Source organism: Stomoxys calcitrans, chromosome 4 (genome assembly GCF_963082655.1).
Source record: "Stomoxys calcitrans chromosome 4, idStoCalc2.1, whole genome shotgun sequence".
NCBI lineage: Eukaryota > Metazoa > Arthropoda > Insecta > Diptera > Muscidae > Stomoxys > Stomoxys calcitrans.
The window spans coordinates 24,342,164-24,356,822 of record NC_081555.1 but is presented as its reverse complement, the minus strand read 5'-3'; the positions used below and the strand labels follow the sequence as shown (position 1 = coordinate 24,356,822).

At 36.6% G+C, this 14,659-nt stretch overlaps 1 protein-coding gene across 2 annotated transcripts in view; it reads left to right on the top strand.

Annotated features, from left to right (window-relative positions):
- The window catches only part of LOC106086552 (uncharacterized), a 195,685-nt gene that overhangs the window by 38,766 nt on the left and 142,260 nt on the right, over window positions 1-14,659 (top strand). For both annotated transcript variants that reach the window (XM_059367510.1, XM_059367511.1), the window contains exon 2: window positions 10,510-11,504. In XM_059367510.1, the coding sequence (XP_059223493.1) occupies window positions 10,958-11,504 (547 nt within the window). In that variant the 5' untranslated portion in view covers window positions 10,510-10,957. The remainder of the gene's footprint in view (window positions 1-10,509; window positions 11,505-14,659) is intronic.

The window sequence follows — 14,659 nt, the reverse complement described above, 5'->3', positions numbered from 1 at the left end:
CAAAAATGAGAAAACTTTCTATAGAAAACAAATATTGATAAATTTTTCTCAAAAAAAAAATTTTTTTTTTACAAATCAAATTTTGTGTAGCAAATAGGTGACAAAATTTTCTAAAAATTTTACAAAACTTTCTACAGAAATAAAATTTTGACAAAATTTCTTATAAAAATAAATTAAAATTTTGACAAAATTTTCTATAAAACAAAAATTTTCTAAAAGAATAAAATTTTGACAAAATTTTCTATAAAAATAAAATTTTGAAAAAATATTTTATAAAAATTAAATTTTGAAAAAATTTTCTATAGAATTAAAATGTTGACAAAATTTTCAAGAAAAATAAAATTTTTACAAAATTTTCCAAAAAAATTAAATTTTGACAGAACTTTCTAAAAAAATGAAATGTTGACAAAATTTTCTATAAAAAATAATTTTGACAACATTTTCTATAAAAATAAAATTTTGACAACATTTTTTATAAAAATAAAATTTTGGCTATATAATTTTGGGGGGCCGACCCTCCTCTTTACCCTGAAAGAACTACCCAAAAATAAAAGTGTACCAATTAGGACAGTATGGGACTCAAATGAAAGGTATTCAGGAGTAGAGTACGAATTTCATACTAAAAATTGGGTCCATGTAACTGGGGGGCCGCCCAACACCAAAACCCTATAAAGGTTTATTGGCAGGCATGACAATATGGGACTGAAATGCAAGGTATTCGGGAGAAGATTACTAATATCGTCAGGAAGAAGTAATATGCTTTCCAATTTGTTCATAACGGAAGGGGGCGGAGCCTCCCAGTTACCCCAAAAAATATCACACATAATCAAAAGTGGAGCGATAAGGACAATATGTATATCAAATGAAAGGTATTGAAGAGTAGGAATCCAAAACTTCATGAAGCAGACAAATTGAACGTCCATTTCAATATGGGATTGAAATAAAAGGTATTCGGGAGTAGATTATGAATCTAGCATACAAAATTAGATCAAAGTATAGGGAGTCATCCCACCCCCAAAATCACCCAATTGGGGGTCTATATGGGACTTGGTTTCTTTCGTATAGACGAAAAAACGGCAGAATCGATTTTCTCGAAATATGCACAGATTGTGTAGATTGGTCTGTAAGGAAACATAGGCTATATAATTTTTCGTTATTGGAAGAGAGGCGCTTACTTCCAAAATACACGCCAAACCGGACATATTTACCCACTGCAATAAAGGAGTCCAAAGAAATGTATTTGGGAGTAGAACAGACCTATGCGATTCAAAGACACGAATTTGATATCCACATTCGGGACAAATTGTCCTCATCCTAATACTCTACCAAAACAGGACTTTTATGTCGACCATTACAATATAGGGCTCAAATAAAAGGTATAAGAGAGGTAAAGAAGGCGCTGTGGATCGGGCCGGGTTCGTTTTCTATTAAATGAAGAATTTTGAAAAAGAAATTATTCACAACAGGAACTGGGGGAATAACTTATGGTCGTTCCATAAAAAGATGACCCAAAAATAAAAAGTTAACTCAGTGAATGCAAAGAAGTGTAATTGATAAGAAAGTTGTATTTCCTATGGTGTAAAAGAAGGCTTCGCTGTGGAGCGGGCCGGGTTCAGCTAGCGTTTTTATAACAAAATTTTGTTTGCTTTCGCTCTTTAATTTTGATCTCTAAATTCGTTTGATTGACTTTTCGAAAATATTCCACTTGGAGATCATATGGTTTCTGTTCAAAGAATAGCATAGCGGAGAACCCCATCGGACCCTCCCCTACCTAATTTACCCCAATCTACAGAAATGCCATATTACGGAGATGGGTGGTACGATTTTAGCGAAATTTTGTGTACTCTTTTATAGGAACCTAAAAACACAAATTTGGTATCCAAATTTCGGAAGGGATACCTAGGGTGACCGCCCCACCACCAATACATACCAAATATTGGGTTGCCCAAAAAGTAATTGCAAATTTTTCATATAGTCGGCGTTGACAAATTTTTTCACAGCTTGTGACTCTGCATTGCATTCTTTCTTCTGTCAGTTATCAGCTGTTACTTTCAGCTTGCTTTAGAAAAAAAGTGTAAAAAAGTATATTTGATTAACGTTCATTTTAGGCTTTTTAAAAAATGCATTTACTTTCTTTTAAAAAATCCGCAATTACTTTTTGGGCAACCCAATATATATATTGACCAATCACGACAATATGGGACTCAAATAAAAGGTATTCAAGACTAGAAAACGTATCTGATATCCAATTGTAGGACCAAATGTTTGGGGGACCACCCCAACCCCCAAAACACTCCTAAATCGGTAATATTTACCGACCATGGTAATGTGGGACTCAAATGAAAGGTATTTGCGAGTAAAATAAGAATCTTATTTCAAAATGTAGGACCAAGTATTTGGCGGCCGCCCCTCCCCCAAAACACCCCCCAAAGATAAATTTACGTCCATAGCAATATGGGTCCAAATAAAAAGGCTTTTGGGGTAAAGCACGAATCTGATATCAACATTCGGAAAGAAGTGCCTATGGGGCCATCACAACCCATCCCAAAAAAGGACTTATTTGTTGACCATTGCAATATGGGGCTCAAATAAGAGGTATTCTAGAGTAGAACATGAATCCGCTATGCATTTTTAGGACCAAGTCACTAGGTGGCCGCCCATTCTCTAAAACACCCCTCAAACCGAACATGTTTGCCGCCTATGGAAATATGGAGCTCAAATGAAAGGTAATTGGGAGTAGACCACGAATCTGATATCAATATTCGGGACCAATTGTTTGGGACGTCCCAGCCCGCAACAACCCCCAAATAGGAAGTCTTTGCTCGCCATGACAGTTTGGGACTTAAAGAGAGTGGAGCTCGATATTGATAGTTTTTAGGTCCCATAGCCCAAACCGGACATATTTGCTGACTTTTGCAATAAGGGGTTTAAATGAAAGGTATTTGAGATTAGAAAACGAAGTTGATATCCAACTATGAGACCAATGGCAATATGGGGTTCAAATAAATGATATTTTAGAGTAGAGCACGATGCTGATATATTTTCGGGGCGAGGTGCTTGTGGAACTATCTCACTCCTCAAAAAACTCATTGAAAACAATTAAGGATTTTGTAAGTAGCACGGAATTAACTTAGATTTTCTTTTTCGAGGTTACTTTTAGTTTTTAGAGCGCACAACAAGCCGATTACGGGCTTAGTTGTATGTCTATAGTGGTATGGGGCAGATTAATATCTCCACCCTCTTTTTCTACCTAACCTAATCTACTTTCTTTTAAATAAATAAATTTAATAAATAAAATTTTTTAAAAAAATTTCTATATTGATAAAGTTGTCTTTTTTGCACTTTCCATAAAATTTTTAAATTATATTTAAAAAAAATGTTTCTTTTTTCTAGTATCTAGTTAATAATTCATGTGTCATTATAAATCTTAAATGACATATTTCACAAGCCAATTTTTTTCGGTTGTCAATTACATGAATTCGTAATGTCTAATTTTTTGAAAATTTTCTGACTCTTTAGAAGTTCTAAAGTTTCTTTTTAGTTTTCATATTTTTATGTACGACTCTTTGATGATGCTTCCTTATTGTATGCCAATTATAGCATATTTCTTTATATATGTTTATTTTTTTTAAGTTTTTTTTTTTAATATTTTTATGAAATCCCTATTTCGTGCTCGTGTTGTATGTTGTATGCTACGTCTTTGGCTAATTTTACACTTGCTTAAATTTAACACCCCAAATAAATTTTCAGCTTCCTTATGAACAAGTTCGACGAAAACTATTCACATGCATAATTTTTTTAAGTTTAAGACGAGCGCACGCACATAAAAATGGGAAGTTTATACAGCACATCAGTCGTTCATAAGTCGCCCAGAAGATTTGTAACAGTGCCAAAAGCAAGATATGCTAAAAGAAATCAAATAAAAAAAAAATGGTCTAAAGAGTCCCCTTTAGTGCGTTTCATTTTATGAAAAATGTCATGAACTTGAATTTGTAGAGCAAAAATCTGAATGGTAATTTAGTCGAAAAAAAGCAGGCAAAAAGCCACAACTGGTTTTTTTTCTTGGTCTATGTTGGTACTTTTCCTAGGGGTATTGAACTTGATGTTGATAGTATACCAAGTAGTACTCTAAAGTTACGTGCCATTTAATATGGTTCTTTTGAAGTACAGGAGAAGGGAAGGATGGACGGACAATACCATGGTCCAAATGTTGTATAGAAGGACGGACAATCATGCTGTCATTCTGCCCAAGAGGTTCATGGCATGGCTTATTTTCTTTTTGTGTTTTATTTTTCTTTTTATTTCTTGCCTTCAAATGTTTATGTGCACGATGATGATGATGTTGCGTTACTGAAATAGTTCATATCCATCATAATGAGGAATGAGTTTTGTATTTTTCTTGCTATTCACTTTCGGTGCTTTGTATGATTCTTGCTGTCTCTCTAAGCATGGTAGTACGCATAGATGTCACTTGAATGCGACACTAGGAAATTTTCACAAAGCAAAGCATACAGCTTGTAGTGAGCAATAGTTGCCTTTATGTCCAAATGACTAACTGTAGGTCTGCTTTGGTCTCTATAGTGATTTCATAGAAATCGTCGTATGTCATCTATGCTTAGAATCTGCTGAACACACGAAAAAAAGCGCTGAAGAAAAACGCCTACAGTATTTTTATTGTGATGTCTTAGTCGTAGTTGTTGTCGTTGTCATTTCACTTCATTTACGGCTTTATTGAAATGATGATGCTGATTTTCTTAGATTACACACTGGAGTGGCCTTTTTTTAGTTTGGTGGGCTGACAAACATCAAAAACAGAAAACATTTAAAGGCATCCGCTTTAAAATCAGCATCAATGATTTCATCCAAAAAAAAAGCGATTTAAAGACAAAATGACATTAAAGTACTAGTCATCCAAGAGGAACTGTTTTATGTGATTGATAAAAGTTAAAGATTGAGATTAAAAAGATAAGGACTTGCAAATAAGGAAAAATGCTAAGAAGCGGCAAAATTTTTTTTGTTGAAACAAAAAAACTTAATTATCTTGGTGTGGCACTTATAAAGTCGTCCCACACACTGTATATTAATTAATCTCTTATATAGTTTATAAAGTTTTATTACTTTTTTATATGGCAAATCATTATAAACAATTGTGTTAGTAATGACAAGTGGACAAATGCTTCTAACATCTTTGTTAGCTAGACGGTTTTGTTATGGGCATAGATGACACAGTGTCCGCAGCCGCTGCTTGACCAAAGCGAATTCTATCTCAAGCACAATGTTCAGTGGTATAAAGTAAAGCATTAAAACCAGTAAATCAGCTGTTATCGGCTGCATTGCATAAACAATCCATCCGGCTGATTATTGATCCGTAGAGAGCTGTCCACCACACCGCAACACCATATAGATCTAAAAGCTGCAATAAACAGCTAATGCATGACACGCGTCCCTCTTGTAGGTGTATAGGTCAATAGTTGCCTTTTTCATTTGTTTGTTTGATTTACATGACCGACTGTAATAAGTCACGGCTGTTTATTGATCCGTAGAGTGCTGTCCACCAGACCGCAACACCATATAGATCGAAAAGCTGCAAAAAAAGCTAATGCATGACACGCGTCCCTCTTAAAGGTGTATAGGGCAAGAGTTGTCTTTTTCATCCGTTTTTGTTTGTTTGATTTTACATGACCGACTGTAACAAGTCACAACAAATAAAACTTGTCAAAATTTTATTTTTTAGAAAATTTTTTTTAAAAACTATATTCTTCTTACAACAAAAAATTGAAAAAAAAACTTGAAAAATTTACAAAAAATTTCATTATATAGAAAACTAGCCGAATCGTGCCCGATCCGCAGCGCCTTCTTTAATGCTCTTATATCCTTTACTTGAACCTTATATTGCAATAGTCGATATATAAGATATGTTTTGGCATAGTTTTATGATGGGACGTTTCGCCCCGAATGTGGATATCGAATTCGTGTTATTGAAGCGCAGAGGTAAGCAAGTCCGCCAATCATGCTAAGCGCCTAGGTTCAAATCCTAACGAGAACATTGAAAAAATGTTATGTGGCTCCTCCTGATGTTGGCGACATGTGGAAGGTGCTATACCATGCATAGAAGTCTTGTTAAAACTTCTCCCCATACAGGTATCGCATTAAGGGAAGCCGTTGGGATTTGGCTATAAAAAGCAGGTCCTTTATAATTGAGATTAAACTTGAATCGGAGAGCCTTCATTGATATGTGACGAGTATACCTCTGTTCTTTAATGAAATATTCATGGGCAAATTTTTGCTCCACTCCCTTATACCTTTCATTGGACTCCTATCTTGTAGTGTAAATATGTCCAGTTTGGGGTGTAGTTTGAGTGTGGGGTGGTCAGCCAGACACTTGCCACATAAAATAAACATAAGCTTCGTGCTATACTCTCAAATATTTTTCATATGAGCGCCATATTACCTAGTCGGTACGTAAGTCCTGTTTCATTTGAGCCGTATATTGTGGTGTTTGATCTCTATATTCATTTGAAGGGGAGTGCTTTTTGGGGATGGAGTGGTACCTCAGACATTTCGCTCAAATGTGGATGTCAAATTCGGGGTCTTCTCCCAAATACATTTCATTTAAGCCCATAATTACCCTGGTCGACAAAAATATGTACTGTTTGAAGGGCGTTTTGGGGCTGGGGCTGGCACTCCGCCACTTTTTCCTAAATATAGGTATCAAATTCGTTTTTTACTTCCAAAAACCTATCATTTGAGCCTTATATTGATATGTTCGGAAAATAAGAGCTTTAGGGCCTACCCACAAACACTTGGCCCCAAACTGGATTCCTTTTCTACTCTCAAATGGGTTTCATGATAGGTCAAATAAGCTATTTGAGGTATTTTAAGTAGGTTAGGCCCACCTATATATCTCTAACACAAATTTGAATATCGTTTTCCTAATCTACCCCCAAATTGCTTTCAATTGGGTCCCATATAGTCATAGTCGGCTATTATGCCCATTTGGGGGTAGAGAAACTACCCGTTACATGGACTTAATTTTTTGACATATTCGTAATCTACCCCCGAATACCTTTCATTTGAGTTCCATATTGACATGAACGTCCTATATGTCTGTCTGGGTGAGTTTTGGGTTTGGAGCGGCCCGTTGGGTACTTAGACTCAAATTTTAATATTCGTAGAATACTCTCCAATACCTTTTATTTGATACCCATATGTATTGTTCCGACCCCCTATGCTTCGACGTGATTTTGTATGCCATATTCGTAATCTGCTCCCGCATACTTTTCATTTGATACCCATATTATTCTTATCAGTCTACTTTGATTTTGGTTGGTGTTTTTGGGGTAACTGGGGAGGGTCCGCCCCCTTCCGATATCAATAAATTAAAAACCTATTCCTATTGCAAATTTTGCCCATCAACATTCCACCATGGAACAGGGGCAAACTTCTCACATATCAATGAGTGCAATCAGATTCAAGTTTTAAGCTCAATGGTAAGGGGCCTCCTTTTTAAAGCCAAGTCTGAACGGCGTGCCGCAGTGCGACACTCTCTTTGGGGAGAAGTTTTTACATGGCATAGTACCTCATAAATGCCACATTAGGAGTGGAAAACCACCGCTGAAATTTTTTTGTTCTCGCCAGGATTCGATCCCAAGCGTTCAGCGTCATAGGCGGACATGTTAACCTCTGCCCATACGACTCCAATAGACACTTGATTATGAAAGTTGATATAAGATTCGTGCTATATTCCGAAAGTCCTTTTATTTTACCCTCATTTTAGCCTCATATTGTCTTGGTTGGTAAATGTATCCGTTTTAGGGAGTGTTTTGGGGTGGAGCTACTTGGTCCGACATTTTGATATTAAATTCGTTTTCTACTCTTAAATACTTTTCATTGGAGCCCCATATTGTTATGATTATTTTATATATCCAATTATCGGGCTTTGGCGTGTTGTCCCCGAACTTTTTATTTGTGAGAGTAGATACAAAATTTGCCTTAAATCGGTTCACCCATCTCCGACATCTGGCGTTTCTGAAAATTAATATAAGGGGGAGAGTCCGCGCCCCCTTCACATACAAAAAATTTTTAATGTGAAAGTTACAAGAAAATTGGTTCAAACGCTTTTACGTCTATACGAAACATACATACAAACACATAAAAAGACTAGATTGTTTTCATATACCCTAAACCACCACTGTGGTACAGGGTATTATAACTTAGTGCATTTGTTTGTAACACGCAGTAGGAAGAGAGATAGATCCTTTGGTATGTAACCGATCGACTCAGAATCACTTTCTGATTCGATGTGTTATGTCTGTCTGTCTGCCTGTCCAAGTTAATTTGTGTACATAGTAGAGGTCGCAATTTTCGTCGCATCGTCTTTAAATTTGGTACACGCATGTTTTTCGGCCTAGAGACGAAGCCTATTGAAATTGGAAGAAATAGGTTCAGATTTGGATATTACTTACTTACTTTAATTGACAGAACATTTGTTCCACCACCCGAACGTCGAATAACGTTCTTGGCGCCTCGATCTTCTGCGTTCATTCTAAAATCTCTGACACCAAGTTTTAAGCTGTCTCCCACAACTAGATCTTTACAACGGGCTTTTGGTCTTCCCGGTCAGATTTGGTTAGATTTGGATATAGCTGCAATATATATGTTCGTCCGATTTTGACTAATATTGCAATAATGTGATCATTTGTTAACCGATTCTCTAGACATTTGAAAATAAGGATTAACTCTCGATATTAATGGTGAATTTCATAGAAATCTGTCTACTTCTAGAGCCGCTGCTAGCGCATTTATTGATCAATCATGCCAAAATTTTGTACAACGCCTTCCTCGACGACTACCACAATATCTGAGAAATTTGCTCGAAATCCGTTCATATTTATATATAGCTCCCATATATATGTTCGTCCTATTTTGAGAAATATTGCAATGAAGTCCTCATTTCTTAATCGATTCTCTCGAAATTTGTCCCGAAAGATATCCTTATGACTCTTAATATTACTGGTGAATTTCATAGAAATCGGTTAAAATTTCGATATATCTGCCATATATGAATAGCGCCTGATTTTCACTTCTAGAGCCACTGCAAGCGCATTTATTGATCAATCTTGCCAAAATTGTGCGCAATGCTTTCCTCGACAACTACCACAATATCTAAGAAGTTTAGTCGAAATCGGTTGAGAATTAGATATAGCTCTCATATATATGTTTGTCAGATTTGGGTAATTTGCAATAATGTTGCCATTTGTCAACCGTAGTTATTGCAGTTTGAACATATTTGCTCGAAATTTTATACGGATTGTTTGATAACTCATCTGAAAACATCCTGCGAGGTCCATTAAAATTGGTTCAGAATAAAATATAGCTACCACTTTGTACTTTTAGGGTAGGTGTAGAGTATCATACAGTCGGCACCGCCCGACTTTCGCCTTTCCTTACTGGTTTTTGGTTGGCATTTACCACAGGGATAACTACCAAACCAATGGTTGCTCAACTTATTTATGAGTTGGTGGGTGGTTTTATTTATTAATAAAATCTTCACTTGGTTTTAAATCAAAATGCTTCAAAAAAGTTGTCGAAAGGTTAACCTGACTGCAGTTTCTAGGATTCCACCCCACATCAGAGGTATTCTTCGACGAGTTACCCAGTTAAGCATCAATGTTAGAAGCTTAGTCAAAAATTGCCTAAATGAGAAAACACTTTGCTAATAACTTCGAAGAAAGCTGTTGGTAATGATTACGAAATCATTTTGATTTTCATGCTGCTCTGCAATCAATCAAAAACCCCATCTTTTGGTGGAGGGTTTTAAAACCCACATTTTAAAACCCTCCCCCATAAGACGGAGTTATTGATTGATTGCAGAGCAGCAGATAACTAATTTCAATGCTTCTTTTCAAATAATAGCATAGCAAAAAAACTCTTAAAAGATTAGGCAAAAGTGTGCAGTTGTTTTTAAAGCATCTCACAGGGTTTTTGGATTTCGATTTCTCCGTCAAAACAGATTTTACGAGATTTGTTTTACTATGTATTTAGGTACCCACAACTAGTGAGTACCGTGTAGAGCACACTTTTGAGTTCTAAAAGGGGCTATTTAAGTTATTTTCATCCAAAGCGCTAACACTATTTTAGAAAATTTTAATATAACTTTTGGGTACTATTCTTATTTGCATCTAATATTTTCTCAAAATTTAATTTTTATAGAAAAAAATTCAAATTTACGTCTGTGGAAAATTTTGCCAAAATTATTTTTTTGTGAAAATGTCAAAGAGAGCGTTTAAAAGAAATTTGATTAGAATTTGTTTCAATAAAATTTATTTTTCAAACTTTTTTCGCCAAACTTATTTTTAAGAATTAGTTGCTAAACTATAGCTTTAGATATACCATCTATGGCTTCCCATCACAACTTTTTGCAAAAAACATCAACTTGGTAAAACGTCAACCGTCCTTGACATGCTAAAAATCCAAACTAAACTTGACCCTGAATAATTTTTGTTACAGCATAATTGTCAACACAATCAAAATCAAAACAAACAAAAAAAATGGAATGATCACAATGTGAATTCAGCCGTTAAAAATTTAAGTTAAAGGTGCATTTCCTAGTAAATAAATGTCTCAAGCTACAAAACAAAGCAACAGCAACACCAACAGTTTTCCACCCCGCAGCAACAACAACTTAAATAAAAATCCAAATAAATTACAACACCACTGCCACCAAATGTTTACAAAGAAAGAAGAAAAAAGCTAAATAGTATTTAAATCATAATAAAAAATAATCTACCTTAAACAAAAACCAAATAAATTCAAATTCAAGCCAAATAATCTCAACAAATAAATTAAAAGAAAAAAAAAACAAACAACCAACTCACCGACACCCCAGACCAGTCTCTCCACCCTGGTTACCCTTCAAAAATCTCTCTAGTTTATAAGGCGCGCACGTTTCTACACCATGAATTGCGTGGCTATACCCCCTTCAGAAGATAAGCGTCATGCGGCCTCTAACGCATCTTCATCATCGGCGACTGCCGCCCTTGCCGTTACCCCACTGCACATTATACACAGTGAGGTGACACTGACATCACCCTTCATTGAACACAACACATCGGCGTCATCAGCTGCCTCCGCGTCCTCGTCATCGACGGCGGCAGCCAATAAATCACAGTCATTACAGCGTACCACCACAACGCATCTTTATTGTCGTTCTTTGGAGAAGGATGCAAGTGCTTTGGCGGCTCCCCAACAGAGGCGTGCCTCAAATTCAAGAGGTTTTGCCTCGTGCCTAAGGGGTGAGCGTGACGATGCCTTCTTGGATTATCAGCAAAGGGCCATACAATATGATATGGCAGCAGCGGCATCTCAATGTCGAGCAGCTAAATATCAGGGACAATGCTATCAGCAGGAGTATGCCATGGATGAAAATCATCCGGTACAGGTGCTGCAAACGAGCATGTGTAGCACGGGCAGTGGCAGTAATTTTGAAACGACAACGGGCAGGAGTAAGTAAATGAAAATAAATTAAACAATCATACATAGTATATAAATCTTTGGGGATTTTGTAATTGTATCTTTTCTACAAGCGGGTTCACATGATATGTTCTTTTTGGTCGGTTTTAAGAGGGGGGTTCACACTTCGGAATCAACAAACGTATAGAAACTGCGGTAGACCAGAACTTTGTAATTTAAGGAATACTCTCATGGGAATATTCTCAACAACTCAGCAATCAAAGTTCTAAAGTGAAGTATTTCAAACAACCGGTTCTTATCATGAGATCCAATTATTCCTAAGTAATACTTTTCTCCCCAAGTAAATCTTTATCTTCCCCTGTCTAGCAGGTTAAATATGAAAAAATTAAATCGACGGCTCTCTTTTATATCCAGTGAATGTATATTCCTTGATCATAGATCAGACCAGGATCTTGTTTTTTTTGGTTGTAAATCTAACCGCCTTTTCAGAAGACTTATCGCCATCATTGCCAGCCACTATCATCCCCGAACTATAAGTGAATTTAAGTATTGTTTCAGCATTCCCCTAAAGCTTGACATTCTCTCATTAGTTGATTATTGTAATCTCTTATCTAAATTGCATTCTTCTTTGCATTTGTCATGACAATCTAATATGACATTCAGACAGCTCTTAGTAATTTCAACTAACGGACTCTATTCTAGTTTTTATAATTTTTCTTATCAAATTTATAGCAATACTTTGTAATAACAAAATGTGGTTTTAGTGTGCAATATAACAATAGAAGTTTTTTTGTAAACAAAAGCTTCTAATAATCACCATTTTTGTAAAACTCATAAAAGTATGGCGATGTACAGATGTCGCTACTCGTTCCATACCCTTAACGATATGCTACAAATTTAAACAATGCTACGAATAAAGAAATGGTCCTTCGAGGTGGGTTTTTATTTTTAGCGGTATAAAGTTTAGCCTTAATAAATACCATCCCAAACCTAAATAAACATATGTCTGCGCCTATTTTCGTCTTTTGAGCTTTTTTTTCGACTTTTTGGGGCTTATTGTCGCCTCTCTTGTGCGTGCGTGGCGAGCTTCCACCGCCTCATACACCTACCACAAGTCTCGTTGCCATCCCTCGATTGACTCTTATTATACCCTACGCCACTATTGTGGTACAGGGTATTATAACTTAGTGAATTTGTTTGTAACACCCAAAAGGAAAAGAGATAGACCCATTGATAAGCATACCGATCGACTCAGAATCACTTTCTGATTTAGCTATGTCGCTCTGTCTGTCTTTCCGTCTGCCTGTCTGTCCATGTTAATTTGTGTACAGGTCGCAATTTTCATCCGATCATCTTCAAATTTGGTATGGGCATGTTGGAGGCCACCGTGGCGCAGAGGTTAGCATATCCACCTATGACGCTGAACGCTTGGGTTCGAAACCTGGCGAGACCATCAGAAAACATTTCAGTGGTGGTTTTCCCCTCCTAATGCTGGCAACATTTGTGAGGTACTATGCCATGTAGAACTTCTCTCCAAAGAGGTGTCGCACTGTGGCACTCCGTTCGGACTCGGCTATTAAAAGGAGGACCCTTATCATTGATCTTAAACTTGAATCGGACTGCCCTCATAGATATGTGAGAAGTTTGCCCCTGGTCCTTAGTGGAATGTTCATGGGCAAAATTTGTATTTGCATGTTTTTAAGCCTAGAGACGAAGCCTATTGAAATTGGAAAAAATCGGTTCAGATTTGGATATAGATAAATATGATCGTCCGATTTGCAGTAATACTGCAATAAAATGGTCATTTGTTAACTGATTCTCATGAAATTTGTTAGGAAGGATTTTCTCTTGACTCTCGAAATTACTGGTGAATTTCATGGAAATCGGTGCCGATTTAGATATAGCCCTCATATATATATATATGTATATATCGCCCGATTTTCACTCCTAGAGCCACTGCAAGCGCATTTATTGACAAATCTTCCCAAAATTTTGTACAACACTTACCTCGATGACTTCCACAATGTCTATAAAGATTGCTTGAAATCGGTTCAGATTTAGACAAAGCTCTCATATATATGTTCGTCGATTAGCAGTAATATTGCAATCAAATGGTATTTGTTTTCCGATTTTCTTGAAATTTGTTAGGAAGGATTTTGCAAAATCCGTTTTGCACATCGGTTTCATCGTCTACTACTACAATATCTGAAAAGTTTGTTCGTAATCGGTTCAGATATATATATAGCTCCCATATATATGTTCATCAGATTTAGGGTAATTTGCAATTATGTTGTCATTTGTCATCCGTTGTCATTACAGTTTGGGCATATTTGCTCGAAATTTGATACGGATTGTTTAACAACTAATCTAAAAACATCCGCCGAGGTCCATCAAAATTGGTTCAGAATTGCATCTAGCTTCCACATTGTACTTAGAGGGTAGGTGTAGGGTATTATACAGTCGGCACCGCCCGACTTTTGCCCTTACTGGTGTCAGAGATGGCTGATGTCCTAGGCAAATGGCAGACATGCAAAGATTAAGATATGGGATCTGTTTTCGCCTCAAAACCTGAACAAGGCGTCTTCGTTAGAAATTTTTGCAGACCAGTTGCCTGTCGGCTAATGGAGTCTTGTGATGCCACTCCATAAGTCGAGTTTCCCGTAGCGCTAACTTGCATGGCCTGATACCACCTCTTTGGAGTCCATTCTATGACTACTCCTTTAATATTGAAGCATTATTTGGAAAATTAATTTTCCCCAGGGTAGGCAAATTCTTTTTTTTGACCAAGAGAGGTTAAGTTCGAAAATGGGCTATATCGAACTATATCTTGATATAGCCCCCATATAGACCGATCCGCCGATTTAGCATCTTGGGCTTATAAAAGCTACACTTATTATCCGATTTTGCTAAAATTTGGCACATTGAGTTGTGTAAGGCCAGTCGACATCCCTCTTGCATGTGGCCTAGATCGGTCCAGATTTGGATATAGATGCCATATAGACCGATCTTTCGATTTAAGGTTTTCGACGCCTTTTTTTTCGGCGGTAAAAGGCGCATTTATAATCCGATCTCGCCGAAATTTGAGACCGTGAGTTATGTTTGGTCCTTCGATATGGCACCTATATCTTGGGCCCATAAAAGGCTCATTTATTGTCCGATTTTGCCAACGTTTGGAACAATGAGTTAT